This window comes from Epinephelus fuscoguttatus, linkage group LG23 (assembly GCF_011397635.1).
Source record: "Epinephelus fuscoguttatus linkage group LG23, E.fuscoguttatus.final_Chr_v1".
NCBI classification, from domain to species: domain Eukaryota; kingdom Metazoa; phylum Chordata; class Actinopteri; order Perciformes; family Serranidae; genus Epinephelus; species Epinephelus fuscoguttatus.
Genome location: NC_064774.1, coordinates 10,705,720 through 10,728,771, shown reverse-complemented (window position 1 = coordinate 10,728,771; position 23,052 = coordinate 10,705,720). Strand labels below are relative to the sequence as shown.

At 41.6% G+C, this 23,052-nt stretch overlaps 1 protein-coding gene across 8 annotated transcripts in view; it reads right to left on the bottom strand.

Moving 5' to 3' along the window:
* The window catches only part of arap2 (ArfGAP with RhoGAP domain, ankyrin repeat and PH domain 2), a 253,644-nt gene that overhangs the window by 59,643 nt on the left and 170,949 nt on the right, over positions 1–23,052 (bottom strand). For all 8 annotated transcript variants that reach the window (XR_007448601.1, XR_007448602.1, XM_049568438.1 and 5 more), the window contains exons 16-18: positions 22,857–23,001; positions 13,076–13,178; positions 12,269–12,467 (exon numbers count right to left, since the gene is read on the bottom strand). Coding sequence is in view for 6 of the 8 variants with exons in the window: in XM_049568438.1 (XP_049424395.1) it covers positions 12,269–12,467; positions 13,076–13,178; positions 22,857–23,001 (447 nt within the window). In the remaining 2 variants the exon portion in view is untranslated. The remainder of the gene's footprint in view (positions 1–12,268; positions 12,468–13,075; positions 13,179–22,856; positions 23,002–23,052) is intronic.

Below are 23,052 nucleotides of genomic sequence, written 5' to 3'. Positions count from 1 at the left end.
GGGAAGTGGCGTATAAATACAAGTGTCAATGGTCATCAAGCTTTACATAAAGTTGGTCGCAGTGAGACCAAACAAGACCGCACTGAGGGGAGTATTTAACACACAGACACAGAGTCCCTGCCGTTCTCCATCTGTACAATCAAACTTTTAAAGTAACAGTGCAAGGTTACAGAAAGACTGGGCCGAGGGACTCAAAATCTCTGCCATAATCTCTTCTCTGGGTTCAAACAGCAGCTTGGATCATGGCAACAATCACACACGCAACAGAAAAAGTACCAAAAAAAAAAAAAAAAAAAAGATATGAGGCTTTGCAGTTGAGTCACAAATCTCCAAGCAACAACATCTGGCACTTTCATCTCACTCAAGTTCACACTGGTTGTGCTCAAAAGAAACGAGCAAAAAGAGAACAGCCTGGACTTTGCCTGAATGAAAACTTCATGTTTTGAGATTAATAGAGCTACTGTACGTAGCGACCTGCACGGTAAGCAATTACTAAATAAGGCATGGTTTTTTTGGTCAAAAGGGCAAATACACATGCACAAAAAAACCAAAAGCAACCTCTAACATCTGGCTTGTTAATTCAATAGGAAATGCTTCAATGGGCATTCACACCCTGGCTCTGATCGGCATTGATGGAAACACCCAAGTGAACGTGCTAATTTTAGCCCCTTTACCGGCAAGATGCAATGACGTGCAGCCACAAAATACCCTCCATCTCCGCCAAAGCAGCAGTCAAACATCGATCCAAATTAGTCTGCACCTTTGAAAGACAGATAAGTACACAGCTCTGGTCCACTGACAATGGGAAAGGAGTCTATGGCCTATTTTTGGCGGGTTTACCTGTGTTAAAAAACACAGATGTATGTGCGCCAATTTTGGTGGAAAAGGGTATTATTTGCTTTATTACCAACAGTTAGAAGAGAAGACAATCATCAGTATGGCTAACACTCTTGACACTCTGTCTGGGCAGATGGAGTGAATGTGTGATTATTTTAACCATTTGTTAACTGATTTAGAAATAGAGCGCTCTGTTACTTCGAACAATAGCGCTCTCATTTTATTGTAGAGTCAGATTGGATTTACAAACAAACCCCACGTTTGTTTATTCCAGACACATACCAAAGTGTAAAAATGACATGTTGTGGTTTAACTATGCTAACTGGCTGCTATCTACTTTATATTGTGGTAGTTTAATCCAGACCAGTGGTTTAAGCTAAGCTAATTTATAATGTTTATTAAAAAAAAAAAAAGTATAAAAACAGTTATAAAAGATCTAAAAAAAAACATGTTGTGGTTTAAGCTATGCTAACTCATCATGTTTGTATAAAAATGAAAGTATAAAAACAGAGAAAGTGTAAAAAAAAATGACACACTGTGGTTTAAGGTATGCTAACTGGATGCTAGCTACATTAGATCTTGTTTATTTAATCCATACAAAAACCAAAGCTAATTTATCATGTTTATTAAAAAAAAGTATAAAAACAGTTATAAAAGATGTTTAAAAAACAACGCGTTGTGGTTTAAGCTATGCTAACTCATCATATTTGTGTAAAAATGAAAGTATAAAATCAGATAAAGTGTAAAAAATGACACACTGTGGTTTAAGCTATGCTAACTCGCTGCTAGCTACATTAGATCTTGTTTGTTTAATCCATACAAAAACCAAAGAGTAAAAACGACATTTTGTGGCTTGACCTAAGCTAACTGGCTGAGCTAGGTTATGCCATATTTGTGTCACCCATACAAATAAATGAATAAATAAATGTTGTGTTGTGGTTTAACTATGCTAACTGGCTGCTATCTAGTTTATATTGTGTTAGTTTAATCCAGACCAAAAACAAAATATAAAAATTACAAGTTGTGGTTTAAGTTAAGCTAATTTATCATGTTTATTAAAAAAAAAGTATAAAAACTGTTATAAAACATGTTTAAAAAACGACAGGTTGTGGTTTAAGCTTTGCTAACTCATCATATTTATATAAAAATTAAAGTATAAAAACAGAGAAAGTGTAAAAAATACGACACACTGTGGTTTAAGGTATGCTAACTGGCTGCTAGCTACATTAAATCTTGTTTATTAAATCCATACAGAAACCAAAGTGTAAAAACGACATTTTGTGGCTTAAGCTAAGCGAACTGGCTGAGCTAGGTTATGTCATATTTGAGTAAGCATTATAAAAAAAATGGAAATAAATAATTAAAAGACAAAAAACCTACAAAAAAAGCCACACTGTAGTTTAAGCTATGCTAACTAGCTGCTTCCAACTCTACATAATGTTAGTTTAATCCAGGTAAAAACCAGAATTCAAGATCAACACGTTGTGGTTTAAGCTACGCTAACTCATCATGTTTGTATAAAAAACTAAAGTATAAAAACAACATATAAAAAAGAATGGTGTAAAAATGACACACTGTGGTAAGTGATAAGTGATAGGCTAACTAGCTCCTAGCTACATCAGATCCTGTTTGTTCAAGCGATACAAAAAACAAACTGTAAAAACGACACGTTGTGGTTTAAGCTAACAGCTGCGTACAGTAGCTTCCTACCATAGACATGAGAGTGGTGTCGAACATCTTATCGAGGTCAACTCCTGAGAAGATAGAAATCATTTCTGAAAAGGTTGAACTACTCTTTAATCCCAAAATTGCCTGATTCTAAAAATTCAATGACCCCAGGAACTTGGGTTAACCTCCACATTGAGCCTCAAGTTGTGGCAGTTGTAATCCCATAAAAATGTATCCGATCTATGGACTGTAAGTTCTGTGTACTGTATCTTCAATGGATAATTTCATAGTAATCACATTACAAAGAAGAACAACTGCCGCTTTCTATACCCTCCTCCAAATACCACAATCTCAGCATCTCCATCTGCATCTGAACAGTTATCAGCTCTGTTCAGAGGACTGGTAAAAAAAACCACTACATACAACAGTATTATTTTGACTAACACGTCCTTTGTATGTTGAGTGAAAAAGCAAAAACAATTAATCCCCAAAAGTCTCTCTTAACGACTAATTTGCTTTTTATTTTCTCTGGCAGATTTTCAAGGGCACTGTTTTCTCATTCAGATCCAAACACCAAGAGAAGAAAGCAGAGAACTTCAGAGATTGATATTGACTTGAGAGAGGTTTATTAACAGTGTTATCAGGTAAATGCAAAACACTTGTCATTGTTGTTTGAACAAACACACAGCAATCCTCTTTTATGCATCTAACAGCTCAGTGGGAAATTTTTTATTACTTAATATGTTTGGGTGATAAGGAACTAAGTCTGCGGCCTTGTTCTCGACATAATTTGTGCTGGCGTCCTGTAAGAGATTTACATGCCTTTTTTTTACCCTTTAAAATCAGGGTGACGTCGGGTGCTGCTGCACATTTCAAGTCTGAGCATTAAGTGTTTCTTTTTTGAAGGTATTATATGATAACTTTATATTATTACATATTTACAGAGACCTGGGTTTAATTGCTATAACGGAATTGTGAGCACAGCCCAGTCGCCAGAAGAACATGTTGTGCCAACTGTGCCACCAAAACCGCCATTTTCATTGGTAATCGTGCCCCCAAGACTATTTTTTTAGCACGACAACGGCAGCATGTCCAGAGGCAAAGGTGTCACTACAACCAGATGGTTTTATTTAGTGAGACATTGGTGGCATTGCCAGCCACGGTCATGCCACCACAACTGGCTGTTTTTAGCATTACATTAGCAGCATTTCCAGCCGTCATCATCTCACCAAAACTAGGTGTTTTATAACAATAAATGAGCCGCATTTTCAATGACGCTTGTGCCACCATAACTTGGTAGTTCTTAGCAAGACACTGGCAACATAGCCAGTCATGACTGGGCCACCAAAACCTTTTTCAGTGGTAATTGTGCCACAAAGACTGGGTGTTTATAACATGGCAATGGCAGCATTTCCAGTGGCAAATATGCTACTAAAAAATTTTTTTTAAGAGAGACATTGGCAGCATTTCCAGCCATGATTATGCCACCAAAACCAGGTATTTTTCAGCAAGAATCAGCAGCATTTCTAGTAGCACGTGTGCAACCATTACCTGGTGGTTTATAGTGAGACAATGGCAGCATTTCCAGCCATGATTATGCCACCAAAACCAAGTGTTTATAGCAAGGCATCAGCTGCATTTCTAGTTGCAATTGTACCAAAATAACCTGGTGGTTTATAGTGGGACAATGGCTGCATTTCCAGCCATGCCTGTGCCACCAAAACCAGGCATTTTTCAGCACGAATCAGCAGCATTTCCAGTGACAATAGTGCCACTGTAACTGGGTGTTGTTTAGCAAGACATAGGCAGCATTTTCAGCCATGACTGTCGCCCAATAACCAGGTGTTTTTTTTAGCATGAAATCAGCAGAATTTCCAGTTGCAATTGTGCCACAATGACATTGTCTTTTAAGCAAGACAGTGGCAGCATTTCCAGTGGTGATTGTGCCACCATAACCTGGTGGTTTATAGTGGGACAATGGCCACATTTCCAGCCATGATTGTGCCACCAAAACCAAGTGTTTGTGGCAAAACATCAGTGACATTTCTAGTGGCAATTGTCCCATGGTAACTGGATGTTTTTAACAAGACACAGGTGGCACATTTAGCCATGATTGTGCCACCAAAACCAGGTGTTTTATAGCAATGCATCAGCAATAGTTCCAACCACCAGTGTTTTCTAAATGAAATCAGCTGAATTTCTAGTGGCAATTGTGCCATCATAAACTGGTGTTTTTGGGGTGACAGTGGCAGCATTTCCAGCCATGATTGTGCCACCAAAACCAAGTGTTTATAGCAAGGCATCAGCTGCATTTCTAGTACAAATTGTGCCACCATAACCTGGTGGTTTATAGTGAGACAATGGCCGCATTTCCAGCCATGATTTTGCCACCAAAACCAGGTATTTTTCAGCATGAATCAGCAGCATTTCCAGTGACAATAATGCCACTGTAACTGGGTGTTGTTTAGCAAGACATAGGCAGCATTTTCAGCCATGATTGCGCCACCATAACCAGGTGTTTTTTAGCATGATATCAGCAGAATTTCCAGTTGCAATTGTGTCACAATGACATTGTCTTTTAAGCAAGACAGTGGCAGCATTTCCAGCCATGACTATGTAATCAAAACCAGGTGTTTTTCTTTTGTTTTTTAGCAAGAAATCAGCTGCATTTCCAGTGGTGATTGTGCCAAAATAACCTGGTGGTTTTTAGCAAGACACTGGTGGTATTTCCAGCCATGATTATGTCACCAAAACCAGATGTTTTTTGCAAGATTAGTGGCATTTCCAGAGGCAGTTGTCCCATGGTAACTGGATGTTTTTTAGCAAGACACAGGTGGCATTTTTAGCCACCAAAACCAGGTGTTTTATAGCAGTACATCAGCAAGGTTACAGCCATGAGTGTGCCACCATAACCAGTTTTTTTCTAAATGAAATCAGCTGAATTTCTAGTGGCAATTGTGCCATCATAATCTGGTGTTTTTGGGGTGACACTGGCAGTATTTCCAGCCATGATTATGCCACCAAAACCAGGTGATTTTTTTAGCAAGATTAGTGGTATTTCCAGTGGCGATTGTCCCACAGAAGCTGAGTGTTTTGGGCAAAACAAAGGTGGCATTTCCAGCCATGATTGTGTCACCCAAACAAAGTATTTTTAGCCAAAACATGATCTTTGCCTTACTTTAACCAAGTGTTTTTTGGTCCCTAAACATTACATTAAACATTGTCAACCTCACCATAAACCATAAATGTTAACCACAGCGCTGTTTAAATGTAAAGTTTCAATATATCCTCCACATTATAAGGTACAAATGTTTCTTATCTGTGGTTTGCAGAAAATTTCAATGTCGACATTTATTCTGGCACTTGTATTTCTTATCACTAAAAAGCTGACATATATGTTGATACTGATCTATCTGTTTAAGGTTAATATCATCCAGTTGTTAACATTTGTGTCACTCAAACAAACACCTTGAATGTACCTTTGAATTGTAGATCCAGCGGTGTTTGCAACCTTGTTTACTAGCTAGCGATATTCTTCTTCCCTAACGTACATGAAGGTGCACAAGACAAAACTAAATGGGGATAGTTGACTTGGTGAAGGTCCGACATAATTGAGGCTTCTTGAAAGGAGTTGGAGAATTCATTGATGTCATCGTTTTCAAAATCATGCTCCTTCGTAGCTACTCTGGATTGGTTTTATTAACTTTAAATGTGTGTACTTGCATTAAGTAGAAAAATATGAGTCTGATCAGAATTGGGTATTAGCAGTTACTCAGTATAAAGTCAACTCTCAAATACACATAAATCCTCACTAACAGTTTAGCTGTGATTGCTCTACATCTTTAAAGGGATTTTACATCTAATTATACCTTTAAATGAACCTCAGTGTGGACACTGCTGCTAAATATGCCGGACTGCAGTCTTGTGCTGATGCCTATCTTAATTTTTAGATGATTGAGCAGAGGAATGGATTAACATTTTTTTTCTCTATTTAGCCACAGCCTTAAGAGAAATCCAGAGAGAAGATTGCACCGAGCGAGTTCAAAGTTAATGTGCTTATCTTGTTTTAAAGAGCGTTCATTTCAGAAAGTTCTGGGTGGAAAGGCTGATTTGTGCACTGTGACAGGTTAATGATTATCAGACTGTATCTGTCATTTCCCCCTCATTTTCACTTTGGCTCTGGTTATTTGTGCGGCAGACATCTTGACACGAGACATCAGAAAAAGATCAATCCTCTCTCAAGTACACAGCTGAGCCCCTGAGAAGCCATTTTAAGAGGCAGTGCACTCTTATTTGGGGGCAGGATGCTTTTTTTGTTTGTTTTTTTGACTTGTGAATTTATTACTTTTTTTCAAACACAAAGTTACAAAGTGCTTCACAGCCATGACAAATTAATAATGAACTATTACAGGGATCAATAAAATGATTGGAGGGATACGCCAAAGACAATAAAAGCTGTCCTATTAATAGGGTTGAGAAAAAAGAATAAACGACAGACAGTTAAAGGGGAGCTAACATTTTTTTCCTACCTGGGCCCTATTTTTATCTAAATGAGTGATAGGATGTTCAGTATTTGACATTCCTCCAGTACGAAGCTAGGGCTGACCTGCCTGCAGCCCGTGAGCGCGCCATATTAAATAATAGGGCACTCAGACAGCGTCAAACAACGTCAAAATACATCCACTAAAAGTGCATTTTTTTCACACAGAGAGGCTCGGATTGTTAGGAGAAAGGAGAAAGGAGAAATGAACGTCTGTGTTTACCTTTAGCTGGATTCGGACATGTTCCTCTGCCTGTTGCTGCTCCCTCTCTCTCCTCATCCGCCCTTCAGTTTCAGTGAGCTCTGCGTTCGTGTACTCTGTGTACTCCGTGTTCAAATAAATACAGACAATCATCAAATTCAAATGGCTCATCCAGATCCAGTTGGTCAAAATCGGGTAAAAATTCGGACATGTTTGTTGTGGCAAGTCAAAACACTCAGAGAGTGAAAGTCTGGCTCTGAAATCTCACATCTTGCGAGATTTGAGTTGTTGCAGGAAGTTACCGCTGGAGTGACCTTACAAACACGAGGAGTTACTCTGTTATGAGTAGTCATGGCTAAATTTTTACCCAGTTTTGACCAAGTGGATCTGGATGAGCCATTTGAATTTGATGACCGCCCATATTTATTTGAACACGGAGTACACGGACGCAGAGCTCATTGAAACTGAAGAGCGGACGAGGAGAGAGAGAGGGAGCAGCAACAGGCAGAGGAATATGTCTGAATCCAGCTAAAGGTAAACACAGACGTTCATTTCTCCTTTCTGTTATGTTGTCGGATAATTATACTAACAATCCAAGCCTATCTGTGTGAAAAAAATGTACTTTTAGTACTATTATTAATAGTAATAATTAGTACTATTATTTAATATAGCACGCGCTCACGTGCTGCAGGCAGGTCAGCCCTAGCTTCGTACTGGAGAAATGTCAAATACTGAACATCCTATCACTCATTTAGACAAAAGCAGATTGGAAAATAGGGCCCAGGTTGAAAAAAACATTAGTTCCCCTAAATGTTAAATGTTCTGTATGTAGCATTTTACAATTATAAATCACTTTTTATTGCCGATGAGTGAACAGTTTGTAATGTAATTTAAAAACTGACTTTCCCAGACTTTCTTGGTTGCCTGTAGCAGCCTGCGGACTGACTTTAATGTAAAGAAATCAGGCTGACTGATGTTATACCTATTCCTGAGTGCCTCGCCTCTCTTCAGCTCTGCTACAATGCTAACAGTATCTAACAGTAGCTTACGTTAGCTACGAAGTAGAGTCTTCTAATGACTACAACCCAGCACATGCCCTGTTTCCATCAAACATTTTGCAGCGGTGACCCTGCAGAGACCTTCACTTAGCGCGAAGCAACTTGAGTTCAGCAAAAGCAAGACAGTGCCAGAACAGTGTGCCAGAACGCTGAGGTTCTGATCCCAGACCACCCAGAGTCACTGGCCCCTTGCCTGTGTGAACCCTGGGGTTTATGCAAGTGGAAGTCTGAGATTCTGCATGTTACAGTCCTGGAGGATTATTAATGTGCACCTCCTCCTGTACTGCCGTAACATGCACATCCAGCACATCCAATGCATCAAAACATTGTTTTCTAGTTGGAGCCGCGCCTCGTTTTCAAACTGTATGGTTTGACTAAAATGAACAATGACAGCAATATAGTCCACGATGAGCAGCGCTAAAATCAACCTGTGTAGTTGTCCCTCCATTGTGACATTAGAAAGTGTCACATTTATCTTGCAAGTGTACTCTTCTTCAACTTTTTGTTTACTTCCTGGATTTTTCCCACATGGAAATTCTGACCAATCAAGAGCAGCTTTCTCACACAAGGCGTTTGATCTGGTCCGCTTGAAAATGCTGCCGTGAGAACACGAACCAACTCTAGGCAATTATACAACTTTGTGACAAAATCAGTCCCTGATTCGGACCAGAGGAGACGACTCTAGGTCTGAAAGCAGCCTGAAATACGACTGAGCAATGAGCGAGCACTTGGGTATCAGCTATCGAGTACAAGCGACAAGAGGCCGACTGCAGTTCACTTAAAGACCTCAGAGATGGGTGTTGATAATGATTTTCTAAAAGTCACATACAGAACCATTAAGGATTAAAAGAATAAAAGCCTCAGATTAGAGCGTTCACTTTACCTCCAGTATGAAAACCCTTTCATAGGTTCTGAGAAGAGATTCAGAAAAAGATAACAACTCTGCCAGCCTGAAGTCAAACACCCAGGAACAGACTGCAGCACACTTGCAAATAACTCCCGATGCATTCTGAAGCCCTGCATGTTGGAAACATGTAGTGATTTTAATTGAAAAGTGTATTTATTAAATCCCTCACTGCTACACAGGGGCACCTTTCATGCGGTGGTGTCACTGCGGAGAAAATAACAGTTAATCCCATGTCACAGACTGTGATTCCTAAAGGGATCCTTTCAGTGCTCCAGAACCTACCATCCCCCCCGACAAAACACAGTCCCTTCTGGCGCTAACAGCTCCTCGGCTGTGACAAATATGGTTTGAGAAAGCCGGGAATAAAAATGAGCGCCGCTGCAGTTCTTTATCCCGCCCAAGGTGAGAAGACGGGGCGGCACTTTGCGCGATTTGATCCACGTCGAGCTGTAAATGGATTAAAAAGATCCATTGATTCTCCCCTCCTTCTGTTCGCACATCACACTGGCGCAATTGATCAATCTGCAAAAGTACATGTGAACTTTTGAGCCTTGCACCGTGACTGGCAGCTTCCCTCCACTGAGTATCTTTTAAATGAGTCGGGCTTGCCAGCAGTGTGGAGAAATTGGCAAAATGAATGTTGGTGGGCAGTGGAAAGAATGCTGCCATCACACTGTGAATATTATTATGCTGAGAGCAAACAAATGTCACATGGCTCTTTCTGAAATCGTGTTTTCATACCACATTGTGTGAGAACAGCTCAGGAGAATATAAATTCTGCTTCGGCTGATGCTCGACGTTGTTATATTGACCTATCCTGACCTCATAGTAACTGAACACTTATGTGGCGTCCTCTCACTCTCCTCCAGTCCCCTCAGAGGATGATGTTTTATAATGGAAGACTAAGCTGGCCAATTAGAGCAGAGATCCAACAGAAATGTGTAATGGTGCTTGAAGCCGAAATGTCTTCTGACACTGGTTGCTTACATGCCTCCATCTCACATCATTAAGTAGTTATAAATGCAAGTAGGAGGAAGACGTTATGGATTGGTGGCTTTTTAGAAAATTACACAGTATATCAAAGTGGTGAAAGTGAATTTTAAAAAGCAAGAATGTCAGAAATTGACCACTGACGATATCAACCATATACAGATGTGGTCATTTTAGGCAGTGAGGTTTTAAAACTAGATTTATTGCGTATTAAAAGCTCCACTGAAGCTGTTTAACCAGGGACTGTTTGCTCATGTAAGCTGTGGAAATCTGGGACAGAGCTGAGATACATGCATTGAACAGAAATGAGTTTAAAATGGATTTAAGGTGTTTTTCAAGTATACACTCATCGGCCTTTTACTGCTTTTACTGCCTTTAAAGGCCCAGTGTGCAGCATTTAGGGAGATATATTGGCAGAATTCATCAAGTCCGTCTTGTTTGATGGTGCAGAAACATGGAGAACCACAAAAGTCACCACCAACAAAACTGCAAGCCTTTCCAAACAGATGCTTAAGACACATTCTGGGAATACACTGGCCAAATAGAATAACAAATGAAGACCTTTGGAAAAACCACGCAACAAGAACCACTTGAAGTCGAACGCAGGAAATGGGGCTGGAGTGGGCACACCTTGAGGAAACCTCCCTCCAACACGACCAGACAGTCCTTATCCTGGAACCCACATGGGAAAAGAAAGCCAGGAAGACCAAAGAACACGTGGAGAAGGTCTGTCGAGGCAGAACTCAAGGAATCAAGAACATCCTGGAAGGAAGCGGAGAAGATCGCCCAACACCGAACCAGCTGGAGAAAGTTCGTGGACGACCTATGCTCCCCAAGGAGCAAAAGAGTTTCAGTCAAGTAAGTCATTGGCAGAATTGGAATATGGTACAAAAATTATTGTGTTTTCAGTACATCGGAATGAGCTGTTCATATCTACACAGGGAGCTGGTCCTTGTCTACGGAGTCTGCCATGTTGTACCTACATGTTTCTTCAGTAGCCCAGAACGGACAGACCAAACACTGGCTCTACACAGGGACATCGATCTACAAAAAAAGACTTGATAGGACAATCTTACGAACACTTTGGAGACGGGAAATTGGCAACGCAGATGGTGATTGTAGAAGCAGTCGAATATTTTTTGGCGCACGTCATTTTTGGCTTTTGTCCATATGTACATTTTGAGTATGGACCCTACGCACTGTTTTATGAATGAGATTCCAGGTCCATTTGTTTTGGAGAGGAAGAGACCTCTGCAGATAATTCGGCTCCTGGTATAAACCTCCCGAATGCCTGGATCTTAAGTTATCGAAGAAAAAAGTTGAGCACACATTAGAAGGTGCTGGGATAACAAACCGAGCAACACTGATTTGTAACATGAAATTGCTTTATTCAGTGTTTTTTACCAGTTTTATTCACCTGGTCTGTTTGTTCTGGAGTGGAAGATACCTCTGTGGACAAATCGGCTCCTCATAAAACCTTCTGAACAATGAGCACTGAAGGAATCAATCTGCAGTCTTCACCACTTGATGCCACTACATCCTACACACTGTTCTGTTAACATTAGTGAACTTGAACACCTGAATTTGCACCACTGACCCTCTGTAAACTATCTTGACAGTGCTGACCTTTGAGAAGATAGAGAAACTTGAAGGGTTCAAAATGGAGGAGGCTATGTATGGTATGAAAGGGTGCTTTCACACCTGCCCTGTTTGGTTCAGTTCAATCAAACTCAAGTTCGTTTGCCCCCTCAGTGCGGTTCATTCGGGCAAGTGTAAACACAGCAATCACACTGAGGTGTGCACCAAAACAACCGGACCAAGACCTTCTTGAAGAGGTGGTCTCGCTCCGGTTACAAAACGAACTCTGGTGCAGTTCGTTTGTGGTGAGAAGGTGTAGGTGAAACTCTAGGCAATAATACAACTTCGTGACGAAATGAGTCCCTGATTCAGACCAAAGCAAGACAACTCTAGGTCTGAAAGCACCCTAACTTACCTGCATATGTTACCTGTTAACGAGTGCTGCGAGACATGGTGAGAGATATAAATGCAAAAAGCAGCATCCTTACTGAGCTCGTGCAGCTGCTTGAGTTGAAGGACTTGCTCCTCTCCCTCCTCGTCTCCTGGGCTGAAGTACAGGGCAGAGCCTTCCAGCATAAACCAGCCCACCCTCCAGTGGTACAGGTCATGGCCCTCTTTGTAGTGCAGTCTGCCAATCAGCTCGCCGTCTCTCTGCACCAGTCCCTCGACTTTAGACGGGACGAAGCACTGCGAATTGAGAACTTTCACATTAAACACATAAAACTTTTTTAACTGTGGCGTTTCACGACAAAAAAAAAAAAAAATAACAGGTGCTTCTTTTTTTTTTTTGCATGGATAAACCTTCGCTCAGTTTCTGGTCCCTGGTTGAATTATTTCTCCTGCTCGGCTCTGTCTGGCTGTTGTTGTGTGATTCAAATTGAAATACGGAGGTGTGGAAGGCCCGTGGTACAGATGGAGAGACATATGGACTAATGCAGCTATACCTCCCACTATCTATGACTGGGTTGCCTGGGATTAAAGAGATAAAAAAGGGAAAAGGGGACATATTTATGTAGGGTGTTATTACAAGATCCTGTCAGCATGTGGGGGGAGAGATAGTCCAACCACTTGTCTTACTGAAAGCAGCACAGGCAGCACGGGGCTCACTGAGGACAATGTCAGTGTTGCAAAGTAGCAGAGTGAATGAAAAAAGCACTGGATGGATGTGCTGTACTTCTGCGGCGCATTCACACAGTTTCTTCTTTGTAACTTTAAGTGAAAAACAAACTTATAAAGGAGGCAATGGGAGTAACTGTGTGTGTGTGAGTGTGTGTGCTGTATGCAAATTGTGTCACCTTTGTTAGCGCCTGGATCCAGTCGTGCTGTGTTTCCTGTGTTTCGGCTCCGACAATCAGCGCTCGCTCCGTCTGCAGGTACAGCTCCACGGTAAACACAGCCCTGCCAGAGACAACGCGGATCAACTATAAGTTAACTGGAGCGGAGAGTGTCCTTACAAACACATGCAGGAAACAAGCACCTGAATCTGTGTACATTTGCACATGTACAATTATACAATACGCTGGTTAGTCCTGATGACGTGCTGGTTTTAATAAAAGCCGAAGAAGCTCCGACAACCACTGATGGATACAAATAATTTTAAAATCTAGACACTGCTGACTACATCAATACATCTAGATATATATGACGATATTATCCATTGCAGCTTTACATTTACTTTTGGGAAAAACCTTTTTCTAGATCTGAAAACTTAAATCAACCATTTATATTGACGGTTTCAAAAGCACATTTTAACGAGCTGGGTACAAGGTTTCTACACATTTTCCATTTCTTTTCCAGACTCGAATTTCCAGACATCTCAGTAGATTTTTCAGACCATATCTGACACCCAAGTACAAAAAGGTAGCCCTCGGAAAACTTTATTTTACCCACCGTGGCTGTTCAGTCCACACTCCTACACAGAAAGTTAGACAATGTTCCACTGTCAAACATCTCTCCCCAGAGAGGAACTAAACCAACCAGTACCACCTTTCCTAGTATCATTTTCTCTTAACATATTGAATAAGAGCCAGTTCCAAATTGTCCAATCCATCACTTTTATGCTTCTAAGCTTATCTAATCTAATCTGGTTGTTTTTTGTGATTGGTTTAGTTATATGATACTTGCTGGGGCAGATCTGTGTTTGAAGGGATAGTGCACCCAAAAATGAAAATTCAGCCATTATCTACTCACCCATATACCGATGGAGGCTCAGGTGAAGTTTTAGAGTCCTCACAACACTTGTGGAGATCCAAGGGGAGAGGAGGTAGCAACACAGCTCCACCTAATGGAGGCTGACGGCACCCCAGATTCAAACGTCCAAAAACACATAATTGAAACCACAAAATATCTCCATACTGCTCATCCGTAGTGATCCAAGTGTCCTGAAGCCCCGACATAAAAAGTTGTTTGGAAAAACATGCACGGGCAGTCAGAGCTACAGGCTACAATGAGGCTAAAAACAGAGTTCAAATGACGTTTTTCCAAAGAACTTTTTATGTCGGGGCTTCAGGACACTTGGATCACTACAGATGAGCAGTATGGAGATATTTTGTGGTTTTAATTATGTGTTTTTGGACGTTTGAATCTGATGCGCCGTCAGCCTCCTTTAGCTGGAGTTGTGTTGCTACCCCCTCTCCCCTGGGATCTCCGCAAGTGATGTGAGGACTCTAAAACTTCACCTGAGCCTTTCATTTTTGGGTGCACTATCCCTTTAAGGCTGTGACGTGCAAAGGTAGAAGCAATTCTGCGTACAAGTGGTCATTCAGTTGATCGCCATTCTTCTTGCTTCGACATTAAGCTCCCTCTGACCCGCAGTCTTGCACACTTTGGTAAACATTTCGGTTGCACTGGCTGCCTGCCCCAAACACCTGAATTTAAGTTTCTTAAACCATTATTGGGGCAGTAACCTCACACTCATGTTCTACAAAAAAAAGATCCAATAGTTTCACACTCACATAAAATTTGGTCTGTGGTTAGGAAACATTTTGGCTGGCTTTCTGGCTCTCTACGAGCTCCTTTGGTCGCATATCACTCTTTTACTCAACCTCTAACTGATGCAGGGTTTTGGGTGTGGCGTGTGAAAGGCATTAGCCCTTTTTAAATAGGAATTGTGCAAATTTGCAGGAAAGCCCAGTCAGTTTTCGTTCAGCATTGGCAGTATAAAAACAAAACTGGGTGTTTTCGGGGCAATGGGGGGCGTGAGCAAGTAACAAAACATGTAGCTCAGCGTGTGACGTAAACAGTGACGTGGGAGGGAAGCCGTGGCTGGTCAGTCCTTCGGCGATTCTCTCACAAGTCGGCCTGTTCTTCACCATTCCCGTCATCTGACGGTTAATGGCCTCTTTGTTTGCGAGGACAAGGAGGGCATGCAATTCCTTGCCTCCCCAGTTGCTCATCTTTTCAGTGTCTGTCAGGTTTGTGTTTCCCTCTTGCTACTAGCTGCTCGCTAATTCCTGCTATCAGCTGTTTCCTGTTTATCCACCACCAGTGGCTCGCACGTGCGGCGTCATCAACAGCTCCCTCCATAAGTCATTAACAGCCCCTCCCATGGCGGAAGGCCACTTCGGTCTTTTTAAACTGAAAGGGTTCTGCCAATATGACTACCCTACGAAGCAGAAAATTGGGCACCTTGGATCAGCTCGCCAGTCCGGCTCTGTGTGTGTCTAAACGCTCACAGCTTGCCGCAAAACGGCCCAACATTCGCCAAAAATCTGGCAGTGTAAAAGGGGCTATTCATTCCTTTAAAGATCGTTTAATTGACAGTATATTTTCATTAATTTCAGCAGTTACGAACTAAAGTCGACATACCACATGCTTATTTCTTCAGATACGCAACTTTGTCGAACAAAACACTGCATTCTTCCCTGATTTACCAATCAGTTTGCCAATTGAATCTAGATTTTGGTCAAACCCACTGATCAAAAAACGTCTGTTATTCATGACGCACGTTCGTGTTTAGACTGTACCACCTCCCTAGATTATCCAAAAGCAGCTGGGGAAAATGATCTGAGGGTTGCTATTTCGGAAGAGTCAAAGACGAAAGCCCAACTACTGGTCCATGCTTCCTCAGTTTGTGCTAGACATGGACTGACTTGGCAATTTAACGTATTGCATAGACTTCACTCATCAAAAAATAAGCTCTGTAAAATGTATCTGAGTATTAGTCCAGTGTGCAACTGATGTGGGCAGTCACCAGCCTCACAAGCCCATATGTTCGGACACTGCCCAAGAGTCACAACATACTAGCAAAATTGTGTCGCGATTAGACATCCTGGGTAAACCTGTGGATCCTCATCCACCGACCGCACTCTTTGGTATTAGAGGGTCTGATCTTGCGTTAACCAGCTTCCAACATAACATGATATTATTTGTAACCCTACTAGCATGTAGATTGATGTTATCAACTGGAAGCAAACGCGGACTCTTGCCCATTCTGCCCTCATGATAATTCAGGGCTCCTTCACATTTTCAAGGACAAAATCTCTTTTCAATGACTTTTCAGGGACCCGTGAGAAGAAAAAACAGAGACCATTTACAAAGTATAAAACTATCAGAAATTTGTCGTGCGCTTTGCTTCAAATGTTAATTATTGTATGAAAACGAATTGGCAACCTTTTCCAATCTCTTACAGTTGGTTATGTTCATATTTACTTCATATATTTCAGAGTACGGGCTGAGTCATACAGCCTCTTAGTGTACATCATACCCTTTTAAAGCCTCAGAATTGGACATAGAAGGTCATCTATAGACGATAACTGTTGAACTGATGATTTTTACCAGGTTTTCCATGACCGCTGGAACCCTGATAATCTGGAAACAGAAGTATTTTCCCACACTCTTTTCTTTATTCGTAAATACTCATCCAGACCTTGAAATGACTAAAATCAAGTTCTATACTGTTCTATAATGCACAGGAACTGTGAGTGGAAGTTAAACTGGTTGATTATCTGAATTAATTTATTTTGGGTTGCAAAGACAAGATGCCTTGAACTTTTTCCACATCTGTCTGTGACATTTCATCTGCCTGTATATCAGGATGGTAAATATATTCTACATGGAGGTTGAGTAATACTATAGCTTTCCGTATGTATCTAAATAATTAAACTACTTATTGAATCATATTTCTGTAGATTTATGTGAATAGACATTTAGTTTTTCTGAATATACAGAGTTCAGAGCGTTATGTATGTGTGTAGTATAGATATTCACGTTTTGCCTTGAAACTGTCATGAATGTGCTTTCGTTAAATGTGTGTCAGAGAGAAACTATCAGTCCCCTGGGTTGTGAACAAAAAAATGTATGTGCACATTAGGTTATATACACACCAACTATATAATCCTTCAGAAAAACGAAATGCATGCACTCCCACACTCATTCATCCACACACTCGCAGGCGAAACCGTTGCTGTCGGAAGCAAAAAGGCAGCTATTAATCTTTGTTGGTCTTTCCTCCTCCTGTCGTCTCTGCCTCCACCCTTCCTCTCCCTCGCTGCAGCTCTCTGTCTCTCTCAGTGTGAAGGTACACAGGTCAGAGTATCACTATCTTAATGGTTTGAACACACTGCCAAGCAGTGGCCCCGTTTCCACTGGTACGCTACGGCGAGGGAGGCTCTAAATGCTACAGCGATCGGTGTTTAAGGTGGCGTGTCACGGGGGTCACGGCAGCGCTCAGTCGCTCTCTTCTCACACCTGTCAGGGGAACAGGCGAGACACGGGTGTTTGTGTGCCCTCGCGTGACCCCTCCTCCTCCCCCCTCGCACTCCCACTCTCCTCCTCCGTCTCCTCGCCCCCTCCCCTCTTCCCTCTCCCCGCCAGCAGGTGTGCAGGTGCTTGTTAGAGGGGGTCCCAGAGGGAGAGCGAGGGATGGAGTGGCGGTGGGGTACGGCGGCGTGTTGGGCAAATGGTATCGTAAAGACGGAAGGAGAAGACGGAGGAATAAAAGATGAGCGCTGCATTATGAGCGTCCCAGAGGGAGGGAGTGGCTGGGGAGAGGAGAGACGGAGAGGGAGAGTGACAGGTGTTGAAAGAATAACGTGCAGGGAGGGAGGAACGACAGAGGAATTTGAGATGTGAGGCAAAATACAGCCATCATCACGCTCCTGTACAGTATGAGTCTGCAACTGTAAATGTGTCTCCGTTTTTCCTTCTTCTTTCCTGTTTTCTTTTCTAAGATATTGGTGTCATAATGATTTTGCTTTTCTGTTTTTAAAAGCTGCATTACAGTAATGTAATTTTCTGAAGGTAGCACACTGTTCTCGTGGTTTTATTAATTGCCTTTACCCATTTAAGGCAGATTTACAGTTGTGTGTCAGCTCTATGCAGAGCCTACGAACGAGGCCTACACCGTTGTGAGAATTTATACTTGTGCGGTGGTGTGTCTGTGTCACTCTGCAGTTACACCTCCAAAATGCTAGACTTTGGTGGGGTTTCCATGAAGTGCTGTGAAGTTTGATTGATTCAAAACATGGCTTAATAGAGACAGTTTCAAACACAAGTACACAAATCAGCTTCACTATAACTCGCAGCATTCACAGACAAACACTTGTCTTTATCTGGACACATTTTCCCCACAAATACAACATGCTAACGTTATTAGCACAAGCCTACGGCATTTTACATTGCATTAATTAGCATAGCAGCTAGCGGACTTTTCCTCTACTCATATGAAGCCAGTGACAACAGCAGCATTTAACAAAGGTAAATGATTATTGCAATGGTCTGTTTGTAGGACTTTCAAAAAAAGCTGTTGGGCAACTTCAGCTTATTCAGAATGGACCCTGAAAAACAACCTCAAAATCTTGCTGCTTCTGTGGCTCAGCTCAAATATATCTCTGACATGCTTGTGACATATAAACCTCATAGGACCAAGAGGACATCTGAGGCCGGCCTACTGACCGTCTGTGACCACTTTTAGGTCAAAGCTAAAATTCCATTTTTTCACTGCCTGCTCCACCCTGTAATGACTGCAACCTTATTTCAAAACTCAATTTAAAATTATTCTAAATAATATTTTTTTTATCTTTGCACCTCTTGTCTGGCTCTTGCTATTTTTAATTATTTTTTCATTAAATTTTAAATCATTTAATAATTCATTCTACCTTTTATATCTTTTTTCCTTTCTCTTTACTCTTTTCTGTATCATTTATGCGTTTCATATTTTATTGCTCTGGAAAAGACATACTTGTGTATGAAATGTGCTGTACAAATAAAGCTGCCTTGCCTTGCCACAGACCAAGTGCCATCTAGTTCCATTATACCGGAAAGAAGGCAGACATCTCTACGGCCAATATCTCCAACACTTGGCACCTCACACCAAAACCGTCTAGATTGGCCCAGACACACCAAACCAATGTCGGAGAAGTATTGGCGACAAGAACCCCCCTGCTGTTTGCACAGGAACACAACAAGCTACATATGTCCTGCGCCTGCGTGAGAAGACATACCATTCCACACCAGCAGACTGTGGTCGTCTGTAATCATCATTTTGAAAGGGAAACTAGGAGAACGCCTCGATGCTAGTTAGCCAGTTAGCATATTAACAACACAATCCAATGTTGAAAGAAAGGAGCATATGTGCTGCGCACCAGTGAACAATAACACAAACTATTGGGAAACATTTCCTCTTAAGAAAAACAATCTTACATCATATAACAAGTTAGTTCTGTCCTCACTCCCTCTTGACTTTAGCTCTTTGTTTACGTTCCTCACTTCCGTTTTTGTTCTCATGTACTGACCTGAACTGCCAATCATATTGATTCCATTCACAGACGGGCTACAATGTGCCCCTTTTCCGCCGATTCAACATGCTGAATCGGCGGAAATAGGCCAACTAGCACTGACAAGGGCCAACGGTGTGGGACAAACCGCACAGATGAGGGAGGCAGATTCTCATTAACAGCCCGAATTCAACCGATGGCCAAACATCAGCTTGGTGGGTCTTAAGAGGAAAAATATGTACTTTTGTGACTATGTGATGCACTTAAAAAGACCAATAAAATAAGCAAAACAAATTAAATGAAAAATAACTTACTGTTCATTTTCGAAAACCGACTTGTTTAGACTTTATTTTGTTTAAGGTTCACGTCCTCAGTGGATTTGATGCGGGCTAAGGAACATTACAGTACACAAGTTCATGTGCTTGTGTGAGTGTGCTACGGTAAAAAAGAGCACACTGTGTTGTTGAGTAAAGTTTGACAGAGCTTACTCACACTTTTCCTTGAGGAGGAATCTGCAGCACAAGATTCACCTGTGGTTTAAACAAGCATAGAGGTATCTATATGTATTTCCGGAGCCTTTTATTTTCTCCTTTAGGCTTCCCTGCGCTCTGAGAAAGTCTTAATTCCCCAACCCTCATATATCTAACCCATCTCGCTTGCAAAGTTAGCACCTAAGCCCTTCTAAAAGTCTTTTAAAAACTCAGCTATTTTTGTTGGTGTGTGTGTGTGTGAGAAGAAGAAGAAGACGACAGCGGGAAAAAGAGAGTGAAACAGTGTAAAAAAGACGAGACAGAAAAACAGGAAAAGAGAAGAAAGGTTTGATTCCAAGGTTTTCAGTTGAATTTGAAGGTCAGGATCGACTCAGGAATATTCCTGTCGAGACAGGGCGGATGAGTCGAAAAAGTCCCTAGAAAACCCCCCCAACTTATCACCAGCCAACATACTCCCTTTGCATTAATTCCTTAGGAGTGGGTTTGTAATATTCACACAACTTCAGCAGACGTATGTGTCGGGGCCGCGCTATAATTCACGGTGTCCTCTGCCACGGTGAAATTACCCAAATGCTGTGCTTAATGGAAGCGACACCTACGGCCTCCTGTAGCGCGGCGATAGGCTGCTGGTGGGAGTGTGTCATCTGCATACGTTAATATTCATGAGCGGCAGACAGTCAAGAGGTGAGGCGTCCCCGCTCGCTCGGCGCACAGGCATGCTGGGAACGTTGGAAGTTGCAGGAGTGAGAGGGAGTGAGGCAGAGTTTAATCTAGTGAAACGCACAGCCATTATGAGCGTTCGCGACGGAGAAATAATAGCCTTTCCGGGGGCGACGCCGTGACCTGTGACTGGGATGTATGCGCTAAGCTAAAAATGGCGCATGTCACTGTTGCTTTGTAGCACCTGTGCACACACAATATTACCACTGTAACCTGTCAGGACTGTGTGTGTGTGTGTGTGTCCATCTCATTAGAAAGGTCATAGTTTCAGCTGGCCAGATGTGTTTCTAATGGCTGTATAAATAACATTTACAAATAAAAGCATTGTTTCCTCTTCAGAGCATCTGCTGCTGTCATTAAGGACCTGGCTTATGCTTTAATCATAAGCCATTATCAGTTCTCGCTCGGGAACTGCAGCACACACGCACACACACACATACAGTACGACCCGATGGGAGCGGGGAGAGGGTGAGCAGGAAAGGATCGAGACATCTGTTTCTTCCGCGCCTGTTTGTAACTCTTCCAAAAGAAATAAAGGAAAGTTTGCTGCGAGAGGAACTTTTTAACTGAATCATAATCTGAGGAGCGAAAGGGGAGGTGTCGGTGCGGTATAAGTGAACGGAGGGAGGGCAGTTAAAGACGTGCCGCTCGCCTCCGTCTCCGCCAAAGTAAACAGGAAATATAGCGCTCATAAAGCCGTGATAGGCTCAGTTAAAACTGAATAATGCTCAAGTTAAGATTGTGCTAATGAGACATATGACGAGGGAGAGCGACTGTGCAGAAGCCTGTGTTTGTGTGAGTACACATGTGCAGTAAATTGTGATAAAAAATAACAAATAATTTAAAAGGTGTTTGTGTTTGTATGACATGAACAATCATCTAAATTGTGATTTAGTGCCATTTGAAATGGGTTTAACTGTATATGTATGTGTCTGTGAGTGTAGAGCACTGTACAAAGCCCTGTGTGCCGCCTGAGCTGCTGTAAAGATTGAATCAAATGTACATTTCCGCTTAATACACCGGCTTTAGATCAATATTAAATGCTTTATATTAATATTAAAGCAAGAGTAGGCAGTTTGACTTTAATGTCATTCAGCAAAAATCCCTTATAAGCTTTGAGCATATTGTGATTCAAGGGAACTAAAGCTACGGCTTCATGTTCATGATTTTGCAGCTAATGTTACAGCTACAGCCTTGAATCACAGTGTGTCATCTGGTGTGGGATTTTTACCTCTGCATCGAATCGACGCTGTACCTATCCTTTAATTTCACAGATAAGAAACAATAAATTGAGAAGACAATAAAGCCTCCACAAAAATAGCATCTTAAGTCTTGTGTGTGATTTATCCTGGCTTCATATGAGCAATATGAGCAATATGAGCTCATCGCTAGGCTAATTTATACAATGTGAAATGCCATAGGCTTGTGCTAATTACGTTAGCATGTTGTATTTGTTTGGAAAATGTGTTTAGTATAAGACAGTTGTTTTGTCAGTGAACCTTGTGAGTTGTAATGGAGCCGAATTTTCTAACGTTACCTTTGTTAAATGTTGCTGTTGTCCCTGGCTTCATATGAGTAGAGGAAAAGTCCGCTAGCTGCTAGGCTAATTTGCACAATGTAAAATGCCATAGGCTTGTGCTAATAATGTTAGTGGGGAAAATGTGTCCAGATAAAGACAAGTGTTTGTCTGTGAATGCTGCGAGTTATAGTGAAGCTGATTTGTGTACTTGTGTTTGAAACTGTCTCTATTAAGCCATGTTTAATGTGTGTTTAAACAGTTTAAAGTTTGGGTGAAGAAAATGCTTCATACATGTACAAACTCCAGACAAATATTACTGCCATGTTCATGCACTGTATCACCTGATGGTTTTTGACACACCTATTGTTGCTGTTGTAATTTGTTGTTGTCATGTTTGCGTCTGATGCTGTTATTCAATCCTCTCTTGGTTAGATCTCAGTTGTAAAAGCAGTTCTAATCTCAATGTTTATTCCCAGTTGAATAAAGATTATGTATGAATTTCAACATCAAACAGGTTTTTCTGATCTTGCCTTCAAAGTTTAAAGTAGATGATGGAAGCATGAGGTTTTCACTATAAAGCAGTTACATATGCATAGTGTGTTAGTGTGTGTGTTAGCGTGTGTGTTCATACCCAGCTCCCGTCATTGTCTCTGTGTTGCTGACAGCCAGGCTGACCACCTCGGTGACGTCCACCCTGCTGATGGGCGACGGGCTTCTCTCGCTCTCGTAGTAACTCAGGTAGCCGCCCTCCAGCGTACACCAACGACGTGTCATGTCTGAAATACCCACAGTCATGTTTGCATATAAATATGTGGACACATGGTATC